General features: G+C 49.7%; 6 protein-coding genes across 6 annotated transcripts; 4 read left to right on the top strand and 2 right to left on the bottom strand.

Moving 5' to 3' along the window:
- Positions 1–3123: 3123 nt before the first annotated feature.
- On the top strand, positions 3124–3605 carry E0L32_007812 (uncharacterized protein; the record flags this gene model as incomplete). The annotated part of the gene is made up of 2 exons (XM_031142597.1): positions 3124–3396; positions 3447–3605. The coding sequence occupies 2 exons, from the start codon at positions 3124–3126 to the stop codon at positions 3603–3605; spliced, it is 432 nt and encodes a 143-aa protein (XP_030993104.1).
- Positions 3606–5857: 2252 nt separating this feature from the next.
- On the bottom strand, positions 5858–8112 carry E0L32_007813 (uncharacterized protein; the record flags this gene model as incomplete). The annotated part of the gene is made up of 5 exons (XM_031142599.1): positions 5858–5876; positions 5928–5995; positions 6234–6497; positions 7534–8056; positions 8108–8112. The coding sequence occupies 5 exons, from the start codon at positions 8110–8112 to the stop codon at positions 5858–5860; spliced, it is 879 nt and encodes a 292-aa protein (XP_030993105.1).
- Positions 8113–10910: 2798 nt separating this feature from the next.
- On the top strand, positions 10911–11316 carry E0L32_007814 (uncharacterized protein; the record flags this gene model as incomplete). Its single annotated transcript, XM_031142600.1, has 2 exons — positions 10911–11010; positions 11060–11316. The coding sequence occupies 2 exons, from the start codon at positions 10911–10913 to the stop codon at positions 11314–11316; spliced, it is 357 nt and encodes a 118-aa protein (XP_030993106.1).
- Positions 11317–13827: 2511 nt separating this feature from the next.
- Positions 13828–16902, top strand: E0L32_007815 (uncharacterized protein; the record flags this gene model as incomplete). Its single annotated transcript, XM_031142601.1, has 4 exons — positions 13828–14245; positions 14295–14854; positions 16111–16287; positions 16537–16902. The coding sequence occupies 4 exons, from the start codon at positions 13828–13830 to the stop codon at positions 16900–16902; spliced, it is 1521 nt and encodes a 506-aa protein (XP_030993107.1).
- A 59-nt stretch (positions 16903–16961) lies between these two features.
- E0L32_007816 (uncharacterized protein) lies at positions 16962–19773 on the bottom strand (the record flags this gene model as incomplete). Its single annotated transcript, XM_031142602.1, has 8 exons — positions 16962–17022; positions 17085–17167; positions 17223–17306; positions 17372–17413; positions 17458–17934; positions 17988–18198; positions 18249–19639; positions 19693–19773. The coding sequence occupies 8 exons, from the start codon at positions 19771–19773 to the stop codon at positions 16962–16964; spliced, it is 2430 nt and encodes an 809-aa protein (XP_030993108.1).
- A 3888-nt stretch (positions 19774–23661) lies between these two features.
- Positions 23662–24290, top strand: E0L32_007817 (uncharacterized protein; the record flags this gene model as incomplete). The annotated part of the gene is made up of 2 exons (XM_031142603.1): positions 23662–23969; positions 24026–24290. The coding sequence occupies 2 exons, from the start codon at positions 23662–23664 to the stop codon at positions 24288–24290; spliced, it is 573 nt and encodes a 190-aa protein (XP_030993109.1).
- Positions 24291–24312: the final 22 nt, after the last annotated feature.

Below are 24312 nucleotides of genomic sequence, written 5' to 3' on the forward strand. Positions count from 1 at the left end.
GAGGCCTGGATGCTGGCATGGTGTGGCCAGAGGCCTGGATGCTGGCATGGTGTGGCCAGAGGCCTGGATGCTGGCATGGTGTGGCCAGAGGCCTGGATGCTGGCATGGTGTGGCCAGAGGCCTGGATGCTGGCATGGTGTGGCCAGAGGCCTGGATACTGGCATGGTGTGGCCAGAATGCTGGCTCTTGCTGTGCTGGGAGCGCGTCTAAGTTAGCTGCCTGGTACACTGTGACTAAGAGCTTGGATCTGGCTGAGGATGTTAGTCTGAAGCCCGGCTGTCAGCCCATCCTTGGTCCAAGAACTACCATTGTGTCTCGTTTCAAATTTTGTCAGATCATCATCCAGTTTTAGCCTATGACCCTGCCTTTTCAACAGAGACAAGTAGATTCTATATTATCTTATCCTAGCTGTATAAACTTGTCCACATTTGAATACTTTTGTTGAGAGATTAAGAGGCGACTCAGATGGGAAACTTGTCTAGGACCGATCTAGCTCGACTGATCGCCATGAGCAGCGCAGGCTGTAGGTAGATGCGATCCTCCACATCTTGCACTAGCTAATATTTAGATCAAATCTTGGCCGCCTTGCATGGCCTTTTTTGGCCGAAAATCTTTTGGGACTTTTCTACTGCCACCTTGGATGTATTAGTTGCACCAGTTCCGATCCTTCAGAGCTTAAACTTGTTGGGCGGTTTGTTCATGTTAGCCCTAGAACTACCGCTAGGTTTCAGTCCAAGTTCAAAGATACATCGAAGTATTAGATTCCGTCTGGCTGCTTTACCTATTGCAGCAATACCCGGGATCTTCTTGTATCAATCGACAAACTCGGTGATCTTTTACTTACTTGCTGAGCTCATCTACTTTAATGCATGCCAGAGAGGAGAGGTAAGTTATTCTGTTCTCAAGTGGAGCTTTACGCTAAACTGCAATAGGTCTTCACTGATGGCTTTGATATTATCGGGTAGAGAGCTAGCCCTTGATCACTTTAAGAGCGGGGTTACAAGGATATGCATTTCGGTTCTCCAGAGAACCGAAACACAAGCAGCTCTCAAAGCCTAGTGTTTGATGTGGAACATAACTTTCATTTGGAGTGAACTATTTACAGACTTGTGTGGTGGACCTGAGAACCATGTCGACTTTTGAACATAATGATAGAAAATCTGAGGAATAGCATCGACGCATAGCTTGATTGAAAGGTTGGCGAATAAACACAATCGAGAGTCCTTCATTCAGCATCCAAGTTTGTCTGGATGCGAAGTGACTTCCGCAACGCACAACGACGCTTTCTAGGGGATTCCTCCAGTATTGCATTCTTGCACTTGCGATCATCAGGGAAAGACTCTGTCTCTGGCTGACTATTGAGCAGATGACTGACAGCCAGCTGGGCAGATGGAAGGGGAGGTGGGTATGCAACTCGAGTTGGCAAGGATGGAGATTTGCCCGTTTGGATCACTTCCACCACCGTCGATTGTGGCCAAGCACCACATTCCTTGCGAAGTGAAGGGAGGCAGGGTCGTATCGGTGCGATAGGGGTAGTGGTTGGAGGATGAATGCTAGGGCTTGTCAGCTCCTCTGGACCACAACTGGTAGAGGGCCAGCCACCATTGATGGGTGATCTTGCTGGGCCTGGCGTTAATGGACTGGAGTGGTGATGGAGTCGACAGATATCGTCACTCAAATCCAGGTTGAATTGGTATGCTCTGTCATTATGAATATAGAATGAAATACAGACTTTTCCGTACTCTCGATCGATAGGTTCGACTGAAGGACTGACTCTCGACTCTGTATAGAGAGTGAGGCTCCAGATAAGCCCATTAATGTTGAAGAGAATGGGCGATTTGTTGCCTGGCGAAGACCATCGGCCAGTACGACCTCGAAAATCGGTCTGAGAACTAAAGACAGTCTGCGAACCGTCTTTTCTGAGCTCGACAGTCATGCCCGGCAGGGCCTGTCCGTGGCTCGTAATAAAGCAGCTAACTGACATGCTGAGGGGAGAAAACTGGAACGAAGCGAAAAGAATCTCAGAGTTTGAATAAAGTCTGAGGATATGGGGCGTCCTAGCTGGCTGAGATAGGTTGGAACAAAGTGAAGAGGATCTTGGGGGTTTGAACGGGGCCAGGAGGATATGGGTGTCTTGGTTGAATGAGATAGGCGTCAGTCGTCATGATCACAATTTATATGCATCAAGGTGCAAACTGTCCCAAAAACAGAGCACTTCGTCTAGGAATAGATCGGCTCCTAAAATGCATGTTGGTTCTCCATGTTTCGTTTACCGCTCACACTCCACACCCTCTTGGTTTTCTTAGCTTGCAGCTCTATGCCCAATATGAAAGCACTCGCATAGAAGCGGGGTCATCTGACTTGACCTTTCCATTATTACATCATGAACTCTTCTAATGACCCCTTCACTGCTAGGAGTCGAAATCCGAGTTTACGAGCGATTGAGGATGATTTACAAAATGTGCTTTTCACACTTACTAAGAAGTCAACCAGCTAGCTAAAGTGACCTTTTCCATACCCCGATCAATAATTGCATGATCTTTTGTTAGCCTACATTTCTATCGTCTGTCATTAATATGTGTGAAGCTACGAACATGGACTCGTGACGGGGCAGTGGCTTATGATGTTGGACTCAATTGGTTCAATCCCGCTTGATGTTGTGTGAAATGTGACAACTGCATTCAGAAGCTTTAGTCTAGGCCATAAGCAGAGGGACCAACAAGCAGCTTCACTTTCTCACCCCTGACCAGGGGCGAGAAGACATTGCCAAGTACGGCTGAAGATAGTGATGCTATTCTGAGGCCGCAGAATTGAATGGCAACTTGGTCCTGGCCTGTGAAAAGGAGGGTATGAGCACCGCCAAAGGTTTCATAGACCAATCACAGGCTTAGACTGAGGAAGCAACGCTGACCAACATCCACGCTAGGTTTTCTGTTCTAGCCAACACACCCACCACACCACACCTGCACACGCCCGCACTTTGGAAGTACGATCGGTGACCAGATAAGTTCATAAATGGTGAAAAGGTATCTCAGGGAAATCTAATTTTCTTTCAGATGAGTGATTTCAACTGCTCAGTACATTCCCGCATTTTTCCCTTTCAGCACCACAAGAACTTGAGTTATGTCTCTTGCTACCTCAACCGATAGAGATATCAAGATCTTGGAGGACCGAGTGTTGACACTCTCGATCCTCTTAAACTTTGAGATCGCTAGCCATCAACACACCCGTGATGCTCTCATGCAGATGCAGACACGATCCGCCGAGTTTGAACGTCTCTGTGATTTGCAGAGCGCACAACTTGGTGTGATGAATATCAACCTCACCCAGCTAGAGACACGGGTTGACCTGCTGAAGCGAGAAAATGGGAGACTGAACCTGACACTTAACCACTTGGTATGTTTACATGAAAAACCTCGGAAGAAACCGATGCTGAGCAATACTAGGTCCCTGCTCGAGTAAGGACGCCTCAAACATCATGCACTCCCTCGGGCACCTCCCCTTCAGCAGAGAAAAGCCCTCATGAGGAAGATACGGAAGCGTGGGCAGAGCCTGAGGACTACAGCATTATTGATGGAACCTCGTTGTCCAGTGAAGCTGTGTAGGAGGGGAGGTAGTCCTAAGACAAGATAAAATCAACTTCAGGAGTCATCTATGTACTAACTAACTATGGGGATAAGATCAGAAATTTCATCAGAGTCTTGCGTAATTGTGATGCTCATCGTGCCTCTCAGTGAATGTCAAGCAAGATGGCCGTACCCGTGGCGCCGAGGAAACGGTTAAGCGCAGAGGTGCACTGCGATCGGAACTGAAGGGCATCCGCATATTCTGCTGCTGAGCACGGATTGTTACTGATGAGCTCGAGCTGGGCATTGGCATCTGCCGGTTGCTGAGGTCTAGGTCCTTTGGTCTGGCTGCCCAGTGAAATGAGCAAGGGCTCACATTAGGCCTTTGAGGTGCCCGAGAAGAATGGCTGTGGAGCACCCTTGGCCATCTCTCTGAGCCGGGAATGTGGCGGACAGCGTCTGGCTTCCTGAGAGTGCCATTGTGTGTGCGATGTGGAAGCTGGCGGGGCTTAGGTAGATAAGAATGCCATTCGCTTGATACTCTGAAACCCCCGCTTTCTAGCTGCATGGGCTGACCCGACAGCTTGGTTATGGTTGCCACATCCACAGGGATGCAGCGCTTAGCTCGAAAGTCACATCAGCGAGTAAGCGCTTGGTGGTCACTTCGCCACTTCCCTTGAAGATCCAAGCCATAGATGTCAGGAATGAAGGAACAATTATTTAATGAAGATAATACCCTCCCTGAACGCAGATCAGACTCAAGACTACACCAAACTCGTCATGTCCTTGCCCCAGCTACCCCTTGACTGCCCACCTCTGTCTTTGGAAGTTGATTTCCAACCAGAACTGGGGTCTTCCGTGAAAGCTGACCAAACTCCACGCATCAAGCCCCATGATACATCGGATCCTATTCCGGTTCTGCTCCTTCCTTCTCCCCACGTGGATCCAATTTCTCTTGGCACCCAATCAGCTACCTGTACACCTCCGGGGCAGCCATCAGAGGGATCAAGCAGCCCAGAATCCACCCCCCCAGCAAGTGCGGCGACATGCTGGGACAAGCATGTCCCAAGCCATACCATCCCTGGATATGGACCTTGGCGCCCTTATGGGCCATGGCGCCCCGAGACGCCTGAGGAGCATCTTCAACGTGCTATTGAATCGAATATATTCTGGCAGCGTTGTTGCGTAACCTTCTCAAAACAGCTTCGAGAGACAACAAAGCAAAACAAGGCTCAATTTGCACTATTGGAGCAGCGAATTCAGGCCTTAGAAGTTTCGGTGAGTTCATCCGTTCCTTCATATCATCTCAGTTGCTTATGCTCTCTAGCGCGCTCGTTTCCCTCGGCGTGACTCGAGCCCGCCCACGCCAATCGCGATGGATTTGAAGAGATCTAGTATTTGAGGCATTCTATTCATGGTACCCCAGTTTATTCTTTCATTGAAATAAACGAGTTTCTTCAGAGTCTCTTCGATACCATTTAATATGTTTACAATCACTACCCTGTCTCATACCCTGTAAATGATACCTCTGGCTCAATACGGGGCCTTACAAGCTTCTAGCCATTTAAGACCTTGAGCCATAACTTGTTAAAAATGACATTATGCCCTGGAGGGGATCCTCAATCTCTAAACTCCAAGCTGGCCTTGCTGCAGTAAAATCGCAATGACAGCCAGTTCCATAGTTCTCGGCCCCTTCGAGTCAGTACACACTGGCGACACCATGGGAGAAGACCCATTGCTAAAAGTCACAGAAGGCATGATCGGCGCCGTCCTGTTTGTAGTCCAATTATGCGACTCGCTCCGCGCGGGCAGCTCCCTAGAGGCGGCGCGCAGGTGGCGATCGCAGCGTGATGTACGGCTGGCCGACGGCCTCGGCTGTGGTTGATCTGGACGAGGTTTGGATTCGCGCCGCTAGACCGGCTCAAACATCCTGTTGTGAAAGCGCACCATGATGCTCTACACTGTTTCCTGGCCGAGGAAATGGCAGGCGCTGAAGATTCGGCTCTTCGTTTGTCTGGGCAAGGATGTCGTGATTTAGACTCCTAGGCCAAAGTACGACTGTTGCCGAATAGCTTCTCGATCTCGATGCGCCAGAATGTGTCGTCCTCTGTGTCAAGAAGCCGGCCTTTCCGAGCTGCTGGACGATGAATGCGAATAAATGGTCGGCGACGGCAAGGTAGACACTCGCATTGTCTTTGCTGTCTTTTAATGCGATCTTATTATGGATCTCGGCCTTATTAATATCGATGACCAGATGTTCAAGACGATTGTTAAAGGACATCTCACTGGTTTTAAGCGTATAGAATTCCGCTGTCTTGTCAGTGGTCAAGCTCTATATGGTCTCCATCGGATTGATCGTACCATTGCCTCATCATGTGGTTCTTGTGACCAACCTCGAGATGCGAGGCTCGCCCGGCAGCAATCCGCTGCTAGCGAGATTGTAGAGCGAACAGGATCAGCAACCGCTTGGTGAGATCACCCGAGGTTCTGAATATGGCCACAGTAGCGGAACGTTCTTGGTACCACGCGCGTGCAGTGATCGCTCTTGGGCATACTGACGGGATGCGAAGTTGTGTTCATTTCATTGAGTTGTCGTCTCTAGAAATCTGGATTTCGTGGCTAACACAACGGGTACATCAATCTTTCTTGCGGTGTCTTGACGCCTACCGCAGACCTGGCGTCACGACTTTCCTCAGCGATGGGCGGGAATTGGGCCGGATCCACATTGCCGTAGAACGCGATGCGAGGTCCCGCCAACACAGGACCACCACCGGGTTGCACGGGCTCCTCTTCCTGACCTGCGGCGACATCAACATTGCCCATAACTCGGCTCATGGGTAGAAGAACATCGGCCTCATGCCGCTGACGATCGATATTCACCGGCCGTGCCTCGGCGATGAGTTTGGCGTGCTTGACCTTCCACAGATTCTTCTTGCCAGTCATCAGTTTCCTTGCACGGCACAGCACCTACCGACTGGAGTGCGACCGAAAGGCTTGGTCCAGGCGTCACGCTGCCTATTATGATGTTGAGCTTGGTCTGGAGTTAGGCGAGCTCTATGACCCGGGCGGGCAAGAAACTTCTGCACCTTAACAAGTACGCAGGACAGGAGCTCCCTCCTCAGTTTTATAATTTCCTGAGAAAGGTCACACAGTAATACCCTTCTGCGACTAAGCACATTGCCATCAGTCTGTGCTTATAACCCTTGAACGCTTGATCCGGCAATAACATAAACAACAGAGATGATGTGTGTATAATACAAGAGTGAACATGGGCAGCTTATTCATAATATGAAAATCCTGAAGACAGGCGGTCAATTGTGTGATCCGGCACCAAGACCCGGCCCTTGGCCTTTGAGCGATCCGGCGCCGAGTCCCGATCCCGACCCTTCAAGCGAGCTACCCCTGGGTCCCGGCAAATCGAGCGAGCCGCTGCCGGGGCCCAGCCCTTCGATTTATTTATCGGGCCTTGCGTCACCGCAACAGAACTTCCCTTCCGCACATCGAGTGCTCTCCACAATGCATCCAGTTGGAACATTTTCGACTCAACCATACAATGCCCCCACTCCCTCCAGTCATTTACATCTTGAGTCGTCAAGTTCTTCAACTCATCTGAATTCTCCTTCCTAGTCACAGTATGATAGTTTCGGCTCTCTCTCTCAGTGCCTCTGGCTTCCAGGGACAAGAGTTTCCTTAAACAGGTCACAGGCACAGAAGTATGTTCCCGCACCACTGGGAACAGAAAAGCGTGTTCTATTACTTATGGTCTTGAAGGGGGATAGAAGGATGTGTGTGCAGCAGCTGACTTGGTAAAAGGCCCGATTAAACTATTTGCGGAATAACATACACCCCATGTAAAGGAAACCCAGGTCAGCGACTATTTGACAAAGTCCCTAATGTCCGGGACTTGAGGCCTCGCTTATCCGACAGCCAGACTTCTAACCAGTTCTCTACACCCGGGTAGACTGACTTTGACGGCATCTCTGGTTTGAAGCGGGGCAAGTTGTAGGGGTTCAATATGCGTGGGATGTCCCCTTCCTAAGGGCACCACCCCAGCAAGCGCAACGCCCTGCTGCGAGGAAGGCGGCATCATGGTCGGCAGTCGTGTAAACTCCAATGGCACCTGCTGAGGTGGCGACCTGGCAGGCGCAAGCTCAGGCCGCAAGGAAGGCCGCACCATGACCGGCTGCGGTGCGAGCTCGAATGGCAGCTGCAGAGGTGGCGACCTGGCAGGTGCAAGCTCAGGCTGCAAGGAAGGCCGCGCCATGACCGGCTGCGGTGCGAGCTCGAATGGTAGCTGCAAAGGTACCGGCTGTGGTGCAAGACTAACTTTACCGTGCGCCTTAATCGGAATCTGGGTCGGTAGCGAATTTCTGTGCAATAATCTGGCCTGGTTGCATGCCTTCTTGTGCGACTGCTGGTGCAAAAATTCGGCATCTTGCCAATGTAGGCCCAGTTCTTCCGCCAGCGGAGTCCACATATGCTCTCTGTTCCTGCTCAAAGATTAATCCCATACGATGCTGGCATTGCCAGAGAGCACTTACTGCATGTATAAATGTGCAAGTTTAGCCTTTATCGTTTGCATGTGAAGGTTGTACTGTTTGCGACAGCCCCGGGCACTGCGATTGAGAGCCTCTGCTATTTCGCGCCATGATAGTCCCTGATGATAAAGTTGGACTAACAACTTTTTGTCCTCATTAGACCACAGGACAGGCATGAAGAAGATTAGAGATGATATCCAGCCAGAATTCCTATGTGACCCGTGAGGCAAGATCATAGAGTGCCTGAGTCTTGATACTTAACGTCTGTGGGTGAAGAGCGACCGTCGCTCGTTCTATGGGCATGTAAACGGGTTACCTGAGCCAGGGGTTGCTGTAATGATAGCCGTTCATACTGGTCAGGATTATTGATTCGTTGTAAGGGAACACATATATATAATTATTCTCTACCATGGAGGCATTGCCCGACGCGACGGGGCAGGTGCTTATGTTCTTCGGTCCGCAGATTGTAGCCTCGCTCTGTACTCGCCAAGCGCGATTTATGCTTTCGTCGGGGAGGCGAGAAGGCGGGCGCGCGAGTTCTGATGGTCCATGTATGGGGTCAAGAGATGTGGGTGCATCTGACAAAATCTGGCCAGGGCGAGGCTAGTGCATCTAGCCAAGTCTGGCCGGGGAGACATGGGCACATCTGACCAAATCTGGCCAGGGCGAGGCTGGTGCATCTAGCCGAGTCTGGCCAGGGAGACGTGGGCACTTCTGACCAGATCTGGCCAGGGCGACATGGTGCATCTAGCCTGAGTAATGAAAGACGCCTTGACCAAGCTACGCCTCTTGCATCATGTATCCATGGCCCCGAGGCGAGGCGGCAGCGAACCCGTCGATCGGCCGGGTTGTGGTTCAGCGTATGTCTTGCAGGCTGTGTTCCGGCTCCTCATTTGTCTCGCATGACGAACTCGCTCCTTGGCCGTTTTTTTCAGCGTGGTACAGACCGGTCTAAGGTTCGCCGATTGGCTGTGACGTCGGCAAACATGCTAGACAAGAGAGAACATAAAGCTTTATCGCCGTATCTCGGATATGCCAACCCTGACAATGAGAGATATTCACGCAAGGGTAATCAGTGGTGGTTATAAGAGGCCTATTCTGCCCTCGATTATTACAGCAGCCCCTTCTCTTCAACCGACCGAAGTACACACTACGAACATACTACGGGTATACTCGACCGTTTTCGCTCAAGCCTCCAAGAATGGACAGCTCCTCATCCATTGCAGATTTTCCACCCGGGGATACCCAAATGAGCAAAAGGCCCACCCTCACTTGTACTACCGATACAAAGAATGCTACCGGGAACCCCAACGATGACCACTTGACCACACAGGGGTCTAGAAAGCGCCCACGTCTCCTTGAAAGCGATAGTGAGGGCCCTCAGCAGCCGGCTGCTGACAGTGTAGAGGAACCTCGCCTCCGGCCTGAACAGATAGCGCTGCGGATGTCACCTCAAACAAATTGTCGTGGTCCTCAAGACTTCATTTTCCAGGACGAGTCATCCGGTCACAAGCTAGCAGATGATGAGAACATTGGGATCGGCCATGGCACACTTCAACCTATGGACATACAGAGGCCGTTCTCTTGGCACAGGACCCAAAGCTCAAAGCGGATGTCTCGCTTTATCTTATCTCAAGCGCATCTTGTTTCGGAGGCATTACTTGACACTGTATTCAAATACCCTGGGGTAGAAGACGTCTTCTTAACTGTCATCCAGGAGAATCCCTGTCTTTGTGAGGCTTACGCGAGATGTTGAAGTCGTGGAGCACTACCATTTGGCGAGGTAAATGCATGGGATAGTAGTTATTAGTTGATAGTTTACCATCATATGCTTAAGAATTGGTTTCCGCCTGATTAGGCCCCAAGATAACTGCAACAAACCTTCTACGCTTATTTCACAAAGACACTATCTTGTGGTATATAAAAGGCAAAAAGTACTGATTGCGAAGTATCACTCTGAGTGGACCGTAAGTCGGGCGTAGGATGGAACTGTGGAAGACGGGTTAAGAGGAAAGGGGAAAACGATCGCTTGGCAGAACCTTATGTCAGTGGGGCTTCGGGAGGAGTTGCCGCCCCGCCGTAATGCGAGACACATTCCAGAGAACTCTCAGGCGCATGCGCTGAAAATGTTGCTTTCGGATGACCAAGGCTAGACCCGTTTTGGGACATCCCGAGGCGCATGCATTGAGCTACCAGGCCAGTGGAGCTTGCTAATAAGTGCAAATCATTGACGAATCATTGGTTGACATATCCTACTCTGGTGATGGGGAAAGCTTGTGCAATGTGGTAGGTACAGACGGCACCAATACGGGAAGATAACCTAGGCACCATCAGGTTCATATAATATTAATACATGTAGAAGACATGTGATGGACACCACTTCGCCCTACTGTGTTGTCGTGCTTGTGGTTTTGGCCCTGGGTGTCGGGAACCAGCTACCCAGGTTATCATCATGGAACGGCAAATCTAATTATGTAGCTCAGTCCAACAGTGCAGATCCTGGTGTGTGATTAAACTGGTTCCAAACCTATAAACGTCCGGGACGGTATACCATGTATGTGGCAAGTATGCTGTTACATAGCTGGATGGTTAGGTGGCTTCTGCATGTTCCTATCACCACCAATGATTCTTGATTGGTCAAGACATGTGGCTGTGGCGGTACCTGATGCTTTTGAAAGGGCTTGGTGTATAAATATCTTAAGACCGCCCCTGATACATCTGACTTATTGAAGCTAAGTATTCTTGTCACACACTCTATCTACCTACCATATCGGAAACTAGCACTCTCTACTCTTAAGTCTCCACGATGTACCTTTTATTACGCCGTCTTCCTGATGCTTTCGCACAACTGATCACTAAGTGCGTGAGCGATGATGCTCTTGAGGTCAAGGATCTCCGAACCTCAAGTAAGAATCTCCTAGATCATCTCCTAAAAAGTCACTCTAACTTTTACAGTCGCTAGTTATCGTAAACCCTCCCAAGAGCAGCTAAACTGGTGGCTAGACCTAATGAATAGAATTGGATTGTCTACATTAGGCATATCTAAGGATACCAATGATTGGTCCATTATGCAAGAGGATGAGTTTGGGAAGCTGAAGGAAACTTTTAAGAGATGGAAGGATGAGCTATGTGTGCGGGTTGTGGAGTGGGACCTTATCTTCTTGATCCTCGAAAAGAACCTTCCTCTTTCCGACGATACAAGGCCCGAGTGATCTTCCCTTCTGTTCCTATCATCTTTCAAACGCTGAAAAATGCTGGATTTCCAGGAGGATACAAGTGTCACATCCAAACAAACAGCTTCTCAGGATAACTTAAATAACAGGTGTGTGCATGTATGAGCACCTGCGTCCCAACCTCATCTTCTTCCGGAAATCTGGCAAGGATTGTTGAATCAAGTGTTCCTTGGGATTTCACAGATCCGAGTGCCCGAGGGCATCCAGTTCCGACTTCCGGCTCCAGAAATAAAAGGGGTTTGACGTCTGGCTCTGGAGGAAAAGAGGCAAGGCCATGCTCGGACCTTTCCAGTAAATGCCCAGTTACGAGATCAGTGCCCGTGTAAGGCAGAGAGGTTTCGAGTACTCCATCAGCTCCTGAAGAACTGGCTATTCTCAAAGATGGAGATTTCGTGTGCGTGTGCGTCTCTCCGTCTCCAGTCGGCTTTGGCTGTTGGCAGTGAGGCTTCATAATGGGAGGGATAGTAGTTTGAAAAGTGGTGTGCTTAGAAAAACCTGCGACAGCAGCCACATCAGTCTCGATGGTGAAAGCGGACCCCTGACAAAGTAGCACCTAAGTAAGACTACTGAACCGTCGCCGATAATCTCATCATAAAGATCACATCCTCTGCCATAGACCATAGTCATATATAACTTAGGGCTCCTCAGATATCGCAACTCAGCTCTTAGCCCCCCACTACCCTACCATTCGAACTGATGCTTAGCCCTGTGCTATTCTTGTACACAGTACACAATGCTCCTTCCTTCGCATTCCGTCCGTCAACCCCACCTTACCCAAGTACAGCGATCCGCTTTTTCCGCCTCTGACCGGTCCACGTCTCGTGCCGTGCCGTCTTGGCTAGATGTATCATATGTCCCGCCGCCAGTCTTGGCGTGATGCACCTTTTGTCCCGTCGCCAGGCTTGGCTAGATGCACCTTTTGTCCCGTGGCCGCTACGGCCACACTTGGCTGGATGTTCTTTGCATCCTGCAGCATGAGAAGGACAGCAGAGCATCTTTGATCAGACATGGTCCACGGCAACATTGGGCCGTGTCAAGCTGGAGTCTTGGATGGATCAGTGCGCATCCTTCAAAGTCAAAAAGTATCATTGACAAAACTTGTCAGCATGTGTCAAGTCTCGGGGAAATCACCTGAAGTCGACATGGCCACCAGTCTAGTAATCCACAACCTCATAATAATATTGAGAAGGCTTAATACAAGTTCGAACATGGGCATGACCAGCTTATCCTCATACTACCCCACCAGATCACAGACCGCATGGACTAACTGAGCAACCTCTTCCCCGGTCGCCGCTAATACAAGTCCAGCCACAGAGTCCCCTTCTCTAGGTGAAAGAACCCCAAACCCACCTGACATGGGCAGCACGAATACATCACCACATTCACTATCTCGTCCCATAGCCTAGCAAAAATTAACAAGAATACCGAGAGGGTTGTTTACTGGGTTCATACCAAGCAAGAAGCACAGGCCGTACCATTCACCCAAGTCCAGTTGGGGCAATCGAATTGGTAACGATATCTGCAGGAATACTTGTAAAACCCGCCGCTTTCGCTCATGGTGAGAATCCGGGAGTATATCGAGCGATGACTGAGAACGTCCCACCTTGGAGGACTGTCATCGTGGGCAGCTCATTAGTTATTATATATACATTTGGGCCCATGGATCTCTGTGACGCATTCTAGAGAACGGGAATAATTAACGCCCTGCTTCTGTCATCAAGCTGTATCAAGCTGTCTCATCTCATGTTCACTTTCATGTGGAATGCAATAGTGTATTTGCTGCATGAGCGAACTGCGCCCGTTTTGGCAAACATTTATCCACTGGGCGAACGGCCTCTCTAACCTAGAACAAAAGGTGTCACCAAGGTGCCACAAAGATGCGGAAGGGTATGGGGTGGCTGGCCAGTAAGAAAGCCAAGGTGAGGTCGCCCTGCTCGTGGGCCTGACTACTTTCGTCATAGTCTAGCTATGGAATGACAGGTATATCCTGCCAATTCCAGCTACAGAACAAAACGTACATCCAGCCAAATCGGGGCCACAGGGTGAATTGTTGACCTTGAAGATGCTCCCGGAGCACGCATAAGCGAAGATGCTATGATTGGATAATTTCTCCAACTCAGCCGCAGCGCGTCCCTAGCCACAGCATATGTGCTGTCACACAACTCCTGCATTGCTAATCACTACCCGATTTAGCTGGATGCGCCTTTTGTTCCGTGGCCGGACTTGACTGGATGCACATTTTGTCCTGTGGCCAGGCTTGGCTGGATGCACCTTTTGTCCCGTGGCCGGACTTGGCTGGATGCGCCTTGCTGCCCAAGCCAAGATTGGTTAAATCTCACTTTATCCCCCCGACCGGACTTGGCTCTTTGCCTCTTGCTTCCTCCAGTCATGTTTGGCCGAATGCATCATTTTCTCTTGCTGTGTCTACCCTCTTCTCGTCAACCAAGGTCCCCTTGAGAGCTTGTCAATTCAGGATTTGAATCTGAGACTATGGCCACCTGGGTTAGCTGCAACGAAAGTGCTGGACTGGCCTACGTGGATTGTACCAAGGCTTCGCGCCAGCACCGAGAGAATGAACAGATCGACACAGCAATAAGCAATCCAGAAAAGAGGGTAGGACGCAGTCACTCACAACTGCCCCTTTTTAGCCTTCTCAGAGACCGATATGGGGACCCGGAATCTCTGTTGCATTGGACTAAGCTCTCTGTGAACTGTGCCTTGTTCCAGAAGCTCCGATTCTCGAAGCAGACATGGACGATCATCTCGAAGACAGAGGTATCACTTAACCGAGCTGTGTCGTCCTTGAAGCAAACGAGTAGGACGATACCCAGTGATTGGTGGAGATGCTTGAGAGAGGTGGGTGGCTGCCAGGGCCCCGATCAGAGTCTCGCCCGGAAATTTTTTATAGGTATTTCCCACAGCTAGGGCTTTATCGATCATCACTAATCGAAGCATAGAAATCGGCCTTGAGCTGTTTAAGGATGATTTGCAGGGCTTTCTCGAAGATACGAGGGAGTTATCAAATCAGCAGCCGATTTCCAAGAATGCCAGCAGAGACCCTGAAGCTACATCAAGATTGAGATACGTACTAAACACGCCTATCGCTCGATACAGGGTCATGCATCCGGAGGACCACCGGGTCATCGAGCTTTTTGACGAGTACTACTGTTCCGGTATCAGATCGAGCGAGCGCTGGAAGCAGGAGCGCCATCTCGCCGATTCTAGCACACATTGTATCACCATCTCGATCCCAGAAGACCCTGGGGTTGATGCTGAAGTCACATTCATTTTCGGTTTTGAGTACTGGAGAGTATTGCATTTCGGAACATGCTTTCAGTCCGACAATGACGACAAAGCACTTATCCTCAGAGTTTCTCACCCAGGCGCTATGTCACAGGCCGGATTGCTCGCATCAGGGATGCAAACAAGTGCTCTTTGGAGCTGGGAGCAGACCAATTCTAAAACATTCACCCAGTGTCTCACATACAGGATCTTAGATGGGAGCCAGGATGTTGAAGTAAGAGTGCTAATCAATTCTGAGGCTGGATGCCAGCTTGCTTGTAGTTTAGGCCTTTCAGATGCGCCTAGATCAGTTTAGTTCGAGTTCTGCGTTTGTATTCTCGGGCACAAAAATGTACAATGTAGCTCCCTCCGGTGCTTCTCTAGGTCCTTGTGACAGTGTTCTCCAATGATATATAGCCCCTGTATAACACGACACTGTGCAGTTCCGCCATTGAACTTGACATTTTTTGGGGACCTTCAAAGTTGTAGGTATTGTGAACTTCAATTTTCCTGACGGGACCGTGATCTGTAGATCAGAATCAGTAAAATAATATTATCAGGAGAATGTGGCATACTGTACCTCCGTATTCATTGCTTCAGTGCGTCATGAACTGTGAATCGGTGATCTGCGAATTGGTGTTCTGTTTGACCTACTCCTGGCACGCAAGGGATCTTGCGGCGATTTATACCGAACACAACGATGCCCAACTGCTGTGGGGCCTAGTGTGCCCCGCCCTGGTAGCCGAACTCTGTTACACTGGAGATTGCGGCCCGAGGATAAGTGAAAATTTTAGCCTGTGAGCATTTATCATACGTACGAAGCGATGGAGTGACCAAGGATATTCGGCCTGACGATATTAGCCTGCCTGTGATCATCTATCATACGAAGCGACGGAGAGACAAGGCAGGAAGAGCACTATCGATGTTTCAGTACAATCCAAGACACCGCGATATCTTGCAAATGCCGCCAAAGTTCCGGTAATGGACTCGGTCACGTAACAGGCGGAGTCGAAGACCCAGCAACGATTCTTCAACAACGTGGCACCTTTATATTTTCTAGCGCTCCCTGGAGCGGGGTCAAAACACACTAGGCTTATGTACAAGTAGAAGTGTACGGAGTAATGTTTGCCACATGATGCCATTGCTAGTATCGCTAGTTATGGGTGGCGGCCCAATACTACCTACCAATTAGGGTTGGCGCGCCTGGTAGCGCTTCAACAGATCCACCCCATCCCCAGCCAGAGAATCCTGCATTCCTGCCTGAAGCGTCCAGTGAGGCGTTACACTCGCACTTGCCATGAACAATTTCTCTCAACCTCGATTTCTCCAGTATCGCCCGCTCGGCCCGTCAGGATCCCGAACTTCCAATCAGACACGCGCCTCAGTGCTCCGATATTTCCTTGACGAGGTCCCGTCCACCAACACCCTCGCATCCCTGTCCCTGGCGAAGGCGAGTCTTGGAACTGCCAGGATTACGTTATGAACAAATAGGACATTGTCGGGCCCATGGCTAATGTGGAAGCATGGCGAGAAGCCAGGGCAGGCATGCTAGATTTTTATGGCCAGGATTTTCGGGCCAGGAATGATAAGGAGATGAGTGGGGATGAGCAGATGGGCGGCGGTGATTCTGCCGAGGACGATGGCTGTTGGACCGAATCGTTGTTCTACGTGTGTGTCCTTGAATGATTGTCTGTCTGGAAGACTCTGCTGTCCAAGGAACGGAGCTTGTTTATGCAATCAATGGACACCCCGCTGTATCAGACCCATTTCCGGGCTTATGTAAGCCGTGTTCACCAGCCTTCCAGGCCTCCAGTCCAACACCACTCAACTCCTCCTATACTTCAAATTCACTTCAATCAGCCCTCGAGCGCCGCGCATTGTTATGCGATCGATCACTATGATGCTCTCCTTTGATAGTTGGAGAACAGCAACTCAGTCGCCCCCGAGCCAATGGAGCTGACCGAACATGATATCCACAATCGTCTGTGCGTGCTTGCCGGTCGATTCATGGAAATTGCCGAGTGTCGACAGTGGAACACAGTCGCATCAGTCCAACCACTGTCTCAATTGCTGCAAGGAATGGGGCTGGGTGATTTCACAGATCAAACCGAGTTTGATCGCGGCCACCTTGCTTGCGAACTCGCGACTCTCTTCGCCAAAAAAAAACTACCCCTGGCTATCAAAGCTCCTCGACACTCCCGAGCTCCCCCATTGAGCACGCAGGCCTGGCCAGTCAAGCAAGACTACACACCACCAGAGCGAGGACTTCTGACCCCCATTTAGAGCAGTTGGTGATTGAGTGGTGTACCCCCTTCTGGGCTGAACAAAATCATTTTCACCCATTAGTACACTCTACGGTATGGATCAAACACAACACTGTTTGTTTGCATGCTAGGCACAATGCTGTACTCGTCATTTAATTTTGAAGCAGCTCCTAGAAAAACCCAGTCACATATATCTCTTACACATAGGCGTGTTCTGACGGAGGCAGAACACGTCCAGATCTACGCAACGCCCGTTTTCGGCTGCATGATGCGATCTTGTAGAGCTGTCCTGAATAGGTCGATCAGTTCTGCAAGCACATCATGAGGCCTTGTTCTTACCTCCCAGGACTCAACTTCACGGCCGGTCATCCGAAGCATGGCATTGTGAATTACCATTAACCCGCATGAAGAGCTGTCCTCTTGCTGTGAACAAGGCTTCCCAACATATTAACAATAGATCAGCACGGAATGGATGATCTATTACTCACTGCCTCCTGATATGTCAAACCGAGGTCGTGGAACTCCGCCTGCTATCTATTAGCAAGTGCCTGATACTTTGAATCTTCAGCCTTACCTCTACTAACTGTTGTACTGGGGTAGTTTCTTCTTTTCCCAGTCTCACATCCATCCCTGCAATCGAGTCGTAGTGATAAATCATCTCCGTTCGTTCGTTGATCTCGAGTAGTGTGAAGTGGTTGTTGTTGATGTTCAAGGGACAAAGATACACTTGTTTCTCGTCGTCCATATGCTCAGTCCTGGAACTGTCAATCTTCTTTCTCCAGAGGCCGAAGGGTTTCTCTATTGGGACGCATTCGCCTTCCTTCAGTTGATGAAGAGGGACGCTCAAGCCACATCTCACCCAGGAAGGCTTGTCAGTCAGTTCAATCGCAGCAGCGATTAGCCACATATCAAGCCACCGACCCGGCCTGAGATTATCAAACGAGGTGAGAGGAACCTCGATTTTATCTCTGACCATAAGATTATGAGAGTCAGAGCCTTCAAGTACCTGGTTTAAAGCTCGCAAGAGCGAGTCCAGACCATGAGGGTCGCGCTTCAAGATATGGTCAGACTCAGGCCTTTGACTGGAGGAAACGGAGGACCTACTCCTGCACAACCCCATTGAATTCCAATTCCTCGCCTTATCCCACTCGACTCAAGTGAAGCAAGAAAAAGTGACAGATTCGTGTTCCCTTCTTTAATTAAAATGGTAACTTGTTCGTCAAGTAAAGGGAGTAATCTTCCTTTGCGCGCATCCAGCCAAAATTCCCGGTCCAACCGCCGTTGGAAGTCCTCACCTGACAGCTTTTGGTAGCTCCTGAAAGGAGATTAGTGAGTGACGTTTTTATGTCTTTCAGAGAGACTTACCAGATGTCTCGCCGTAGGAGGATGCCTAGCCCAACCTTTGAGACCATATCGCGTAGCTTGCGGCCCTTGTTGGCTTTTCCGATGATTTGTCTCCGCTGATGAGAGGTGACATTCATCGGGGTACGGCTGAGATTGCTCGTTGGAGAGTTTTCTGCAGCGGATCTGACCACCAATTCCGTCGAGTGTTCGGCCTCCATCAGAAGGGAATTCAGAAAAGGAGTTGCCACTCGTTTCCTCGCCGTGCCTCGCTTTGTCAAAGGCGGTTCGAAGGCCTCCATCTGTTTCTCAAGCCAGACAGAAAAGCCCATATACCCAACCAAGTTGAAAATAGTCGACTTTTGGGTTCGAGCCTCTCCAGCTTTGAGGTATTCCACCCACATACTGGCCGACCAAGACTTTGGATCTGCTGCGCATGGGCTTCCAGTGTTGGCTGATTCGATCTTCTTCGGCATGTATGGAGATTCAATTTCAAGCATGTTGATGAAAGCTAGATGAGCCTTGGCGGGTACCTCGCTTGAGCTGGCACTAAGAGCAGCGATAGTGTCTGACATCTCATCAACGAACTCCTCTAGGTGACTCTTCAGGGTAAGTCTGTCAGAAAGGTGGCCGAAGTCACGCCTTGGCACTTCCTCGGTCGGTGGTGAATGCTCTTGATCCGGACCAAACTGTGGCTCTGGCGTAGATGGAAGCGCGGCGCACCCCGCAAGCTGCATCGGCAAGCTTGGTGATTCGGGTATCCCGGATACCTGGCCCAGCCACTCAGAGGTGAGTACGCCATGTACAGGTTGCTCTGTACCAAAGGCGTATGCGCTAGTGTTTTCGGAAGGGCGGTCTTGATCCTCAGAGGCATCCACGGCTCTTAGGCCTTTCCACGCAAGCCCAGATGAGGATGAAGATTCGCCGCCCATGGTGTTGTCATCCAATGGAGTAAAAGGGTCTTCTAGATCAACCTTTATAGAGGATAGCGTCGAAGTGCTGGCCTCAGGGGAATACATGAGCTCATTCCCGCATTCGTCTGCGTGTGGCTGGTCCTTGAAAGACCATTGGTCTGATCCTGCCACGGATCCTCTGTCAAGGCAGGGATGCTCTGAGTTTCCGTCCAGTTGGTTTATGTCATTCACCGTCACGGGGTAGTCTGATACATGAGCAGCCGCACCGGCCGGGGATGACTTGAAGACCCCTTGTTTGATGCCGTTGGCAGGTCTGTCAGACTTTTGCGGACGATAAGTCGGGTCAGACACCTTTCTTTTCTTTCGTGACTGGTCAATTGCCGGCAGTTCCTCTTCTGACTGGGGTTCGTCATTGACTTGGAGGTGCTTCCAAACCTCCGTTGCAAGAAATCGCGCAAGGTCTGGGCTTTTCTCGCACAGAAGCTTTATGGCGGGCAGGTACTGCATTTAAGTATTAGCCTCTGATTCACAAAACCTGTCACCCATTTGCTTACCAGCGGCGTGGAGAGGTCTCCGACTGCTACTGATGCCGCTGAGCTGAACTCAGCAAAAAGGCGTGATGGGCGGTGGTCCATTTTTCTGTGGAAAGCAAGTTGCTGAGCGCGCCAAGATGATTGGTGTCGAAGTGGCCTAGTTTTCGATTTTGGAGATTTCGGAGGATAGCCGATGAAGAGCTGATGAAGGTACACGATGGAAGGTAAAGGAAGAGAAAATCAGGAGCATGGGAAAGAGCGAAGAAGCCAGCTTATATAGATGGGATGGTGTGTTCACTCGGGTCACGAGGGGATCAAGTCAGTTCAGCTGTGCAGTGGCCAATGTAGCTGCCCTTTGATTCACATTGTGCAAGCCACAGGAAGGTTATGGTGTCGCTCCCTTACCACCAGCCAAGGGCTGCGGAGGTGTGATACATGGGCCATTGAAGCGCATGCATGGTGGTAACTCGTAAAGGATTGGACAGCCTAGCGGGCCGCATCATGCAAGTCTGGCTCCTCATTCAGGGAGCGATGCCCAATGATAAGAAGAGAAACAGGCTGCAAGAGGTATTTCAGTTCTCCAGAGAACCGAAATGCTAAACCCAGAAGATGCTTATCGGTTGCCTCCACATTGCACCCTCCTCGGAAAAATCGGGCCGCCCGAGAAGATGGGAGACTGGTATTCCGGGTTTATACTGGGACAATTGGTACTCATGTGTAGGTGGACAACAGTGGCCCTCCGATCAATCGATTACAGAGTAAAAAGATAGCATGATGAGCTCAATTTGCATGATCGCCACCCCCAGCTTATGCCATAGGCGGATGGCAATTATGATTGGCACAGGCAACTTGATGTCAGTAGATCGACATATCAGTTCGCGGTTCATAGACAGGTAAGCCAGGAGGCCACCAAAGAGCAATAGTTATATCTCTCTCTTTGTTACGCTCATACAATTTCACAAAGGCACCTCTCGCTTCCCATAGCTAAACACGAACTAGAGTAGAGACACGGCACAATGCTATCATTATTAGGATAGATCTTGTGATATGAAACTATTTAACCTCTTCTAACTGCCTTTCGGTGGTGATGCTCGGCTTTGTCTTAGTCGATATTGAACAGCACAGAACCCGATAAATGCACCGAGAAAGCTCGAGGTCGTTAGGACCAACGCGAAAATGGCAGGAGCCGACCAATTGCCAGCGTGGGCCGTGTAGACATTCATGATGATAGCCCCCAGAGAATTGATAGACGCACTGATGACTGGTCTGTTACGCTTAGCTTTGTCTTAGAGCCGAAGAACTCTACATACATGATGAGATGATCCAAAAGCCATATATTATCAGCTCGATATCTGCCCCAAAGCCGATAGATGCCGAAAGCACCGATAAGATATCCCGTACCTGCCAGAGCGGGAAGAAAAACAGCCCGGGCGGGTGAGATCTTTTGTACGATGACTGTCTGCGCTAGGTCAGACTTTTCAACAGAAGAGAATGCTCCAGGAAGAAGATAGAAGCCAGCCAATAGAAGCCAAGTGGCCAATGCTGCCAAACTATTATGCAGGGGAGGGTTCTCGTCATGTGTCAACGGCATTGTGTCAATATAAATGCGGTATAAGATCTCTTCCTATTAGCTATGTGCTTTGGTACCAGGAGCTTTTAATACTGCACGCAGATTTGCCTCAGGCCGGGCCTGTGGGTTGCCAGGCTCTTGGCTCTTGCCGTTTGCCCGGTTGCCGGAGAATCTACCAGGGACCCGGCCCCTTGGAGTACAAAAGGCTCGGATGTTCGCGAATGCACACTTTGAGTAGCACTCTTGATCCACTTCATCATGGCCGAGAAAGATTGTCGTCTACGCCTCCAAATTCATTGTGCATCGGTAGTGCCTCAGGCTTTACCTCGCCCTGGGACTCCCTATCCGCGGAGACTACCGCCGCTGCCACTGCCGGATTGTTCATTCGATTTCTCTTCGCCAGAAGCCTATTATATAGAGGATTTCCAAGGCTACAAACACTGGATAAAAAGACGACAAGACCAAATTGAAGAAGAGCTACTGACGTGGAAAGTATCTGCACTGAATCTCTCTCAATCCGCTTTTCTGCCTGGTGCAGCGCCAACCAATGATGGTCAGTAAATTTATAGCCGACATCATTACTCATGCCGCCCTGATCACGGCGGTCAAGTCGGGATGGGAACTCACTCGTATGGTTCGTAAGAAGTTGAAGGACGAATCTGTGCGAAATGAAGCCCCGTATCTCCATGCAAAACTTCGCCGAGCATATATAGAGAATCTCCTCGACTACTCAGACTACTCTTACTGGCGTCAGCAGCTTGCTGATGCTGAAAAACACTATGATTGTGAGTTGGATTACATTCTTGTTGGATGCTTACTAACGTCCACTAGTGCGGATGATACGGGTTATCGAGAGATATTTAGATACAGTATGCAGTCGGTCGAGGGGAAAAGTATGATATACACCAGATAGTTTAATATGAATGACCGTTTTGAAAACAATAAGTGCCTATCGCTAGTTGATAAGTATGTCTTTCATTACTGAGCTATTAATAGAGCAGGTGTGCCACCCGTCATGCAGGCGAGCTTTGCATGTTTCAGGTTCGTAGACGCCGGGACCCTGGCTTCTGGACTTGGCATTCCTAGGAACACTAGTTTCTAGGATGCAAATTACTGGTAATGGGCGCTTAGCGCACGGCGGTTACTGGGAACAAATACACGGTACTGTGAGGCTACTGGTAACTACCAGTTTCGGCCAATGGGAGTTACCAGGAACGGACGCATGGTGGACACAGTCTACCAGGAACTGAAGCAAGGCAATGCGGGGTTCCTGGTAATCATTATGGAGCGTTTGAATCTTTGTTTATTACTAGGAATTCATCAAGTACAACTAAGAATTTACTAGGAAACAAGCGAGCCAGCGCTAGACTAACCCAAGACTGCCAGCAGTCATTTCTGCGTACTAATCTAGGAAGAAAGCACAGTAGTGGTAAGGAGTGAGGTCAATGTCTGCGTGATGGTCAAAAACATCGATCCGGGAGGTTCCGTCCTTCCAGCAACCGAAGTGACTATGGTGGACAGAGGAGTATTGGTTTCATGTGGTGCTCGGTTGCTCCCTGTAGAGTTCCAGCTTACACGGCTTGTTGAGGCCACAGCCGACTGTGTCTGACTGGCCTGAGGCGCAATAGAGCACCGTTCGCCTGTCTCAGCGGTAGCACCATCTAAACATGTTACAGTTCCGATCTGTCTTGGAGAGAACATAAGGTCTCGCCGACCATTGGTGATTATCACAGTAATACAATTTGGTGGCTGTTCTTCGCATTCCCTGTCAATGGTGTTAGCTCCCATACTCAGACACATAACCCAATCGATATATACCAAATAATAGACGCTATTCCATTTGGGGCGCCAAGAGGGACAACAAAGCTGATATTTTCTTGGTTGCAAGATGAAGTTGGGCTAAATGCATAGCTAATGGGCGGGTAACCAGAGTCAGAAAATTGCAGAAGCGCGCGGCATTTAAGCCCAAAGGGATTCTCATGTCTTTATTTAGAATACGGCTAGTTAGTTCAGTTTCCAGAGATGGGGGTAAAAAGAACCAACGTACATTGCAGAAGCCTCTGATTGGCCCGCTATCAACCACAGAGGGGGGTTGTTGGTACACAGGATTGGCTGGCTGAGGCCCAGCCCTTGAGCCGCTTGGAGGAACCAGTAAAGCAAAAATAGCAACATGTCGATAATTCTTGTAGGTGATCAGATATGGCTAGGGAGTTGAGGAGCAAATGATTGAACAGGTGATATGTCTGGTTACATTACGATGGGATGAAAGTGCTTAAATAGAGACTAGATCGTCCACATACCCGGCTTCTGGCAAACATTGTTTGACTGAACTCTCTCTTTTGCCTGCATTCCGTTTACCTGGTACCCTGCTGCCCGGATTAAGTCACTCCTAAGTTCACAAGCCTGGTTTGCGGCTCACTATGGAGCCCGACGGTATTTCCCTACCTGCTGACTGGTCTTGGATCGACGACTTCTTGGCAGCCCAGAATGAAGATCTGTTTCACCCGACCAGCAATACAGCATCCAACAATGGCGAGTCTTTTGCCAATGGACCTATCGTGGAAGGCGATTATCAATACGCAAGCCATGGTATCATGTCAGATGACAGCTCTGGGCTTTTTGTCACAAATACTGAAAACCCATTTCACAACGTGCTTCTAGAAGACGCAAGCCTTGCTGCAGGAAATAGGTCGACAAATTATGAAGCGCAAGACATTTCTCTTCTGAGGTAAGTCAGTGTCTTATTCCGTCCGATGACGTGTGTTGATGGTCTAGAGTGTATAGTGAACGGCTGGAAAAGCTTGAGCACACTACACAGCTCACGTACGAGACCACGGCTTCCATCCAACGAGCTATGAAGCGATGGTCTGTCACGGTGAATAAAAGCCTATTAGAGATCGCTAAAGCCGTTGGTATCCCTCTTCACTACCAGGACAACGTAGTGGGTTTGCAACCAAGTTTTGGTGCAGGGGCATCCATCAGATACACCACATCGAGAGAGTCGTTTGCGGAACAGGCGGCGAAGGATACACATGGAATGAAGCCATAAGTGGCAGGATCCTGGTCAAGCC

Source organism: Thyridium curvatum (assembly GCF_004353045.1).
Source record: "Thyridium curvatum strain D216 chromosome Unknown NODE_49_length_306705_cov_73.659816, whole genome shotgun sequence".
NCBI lineage: Eukaryota > Fungi > Ascomycota > Sordariomycetes > Thyridiales > Thyridiaceae > Thyridium > Thyridium curvatum.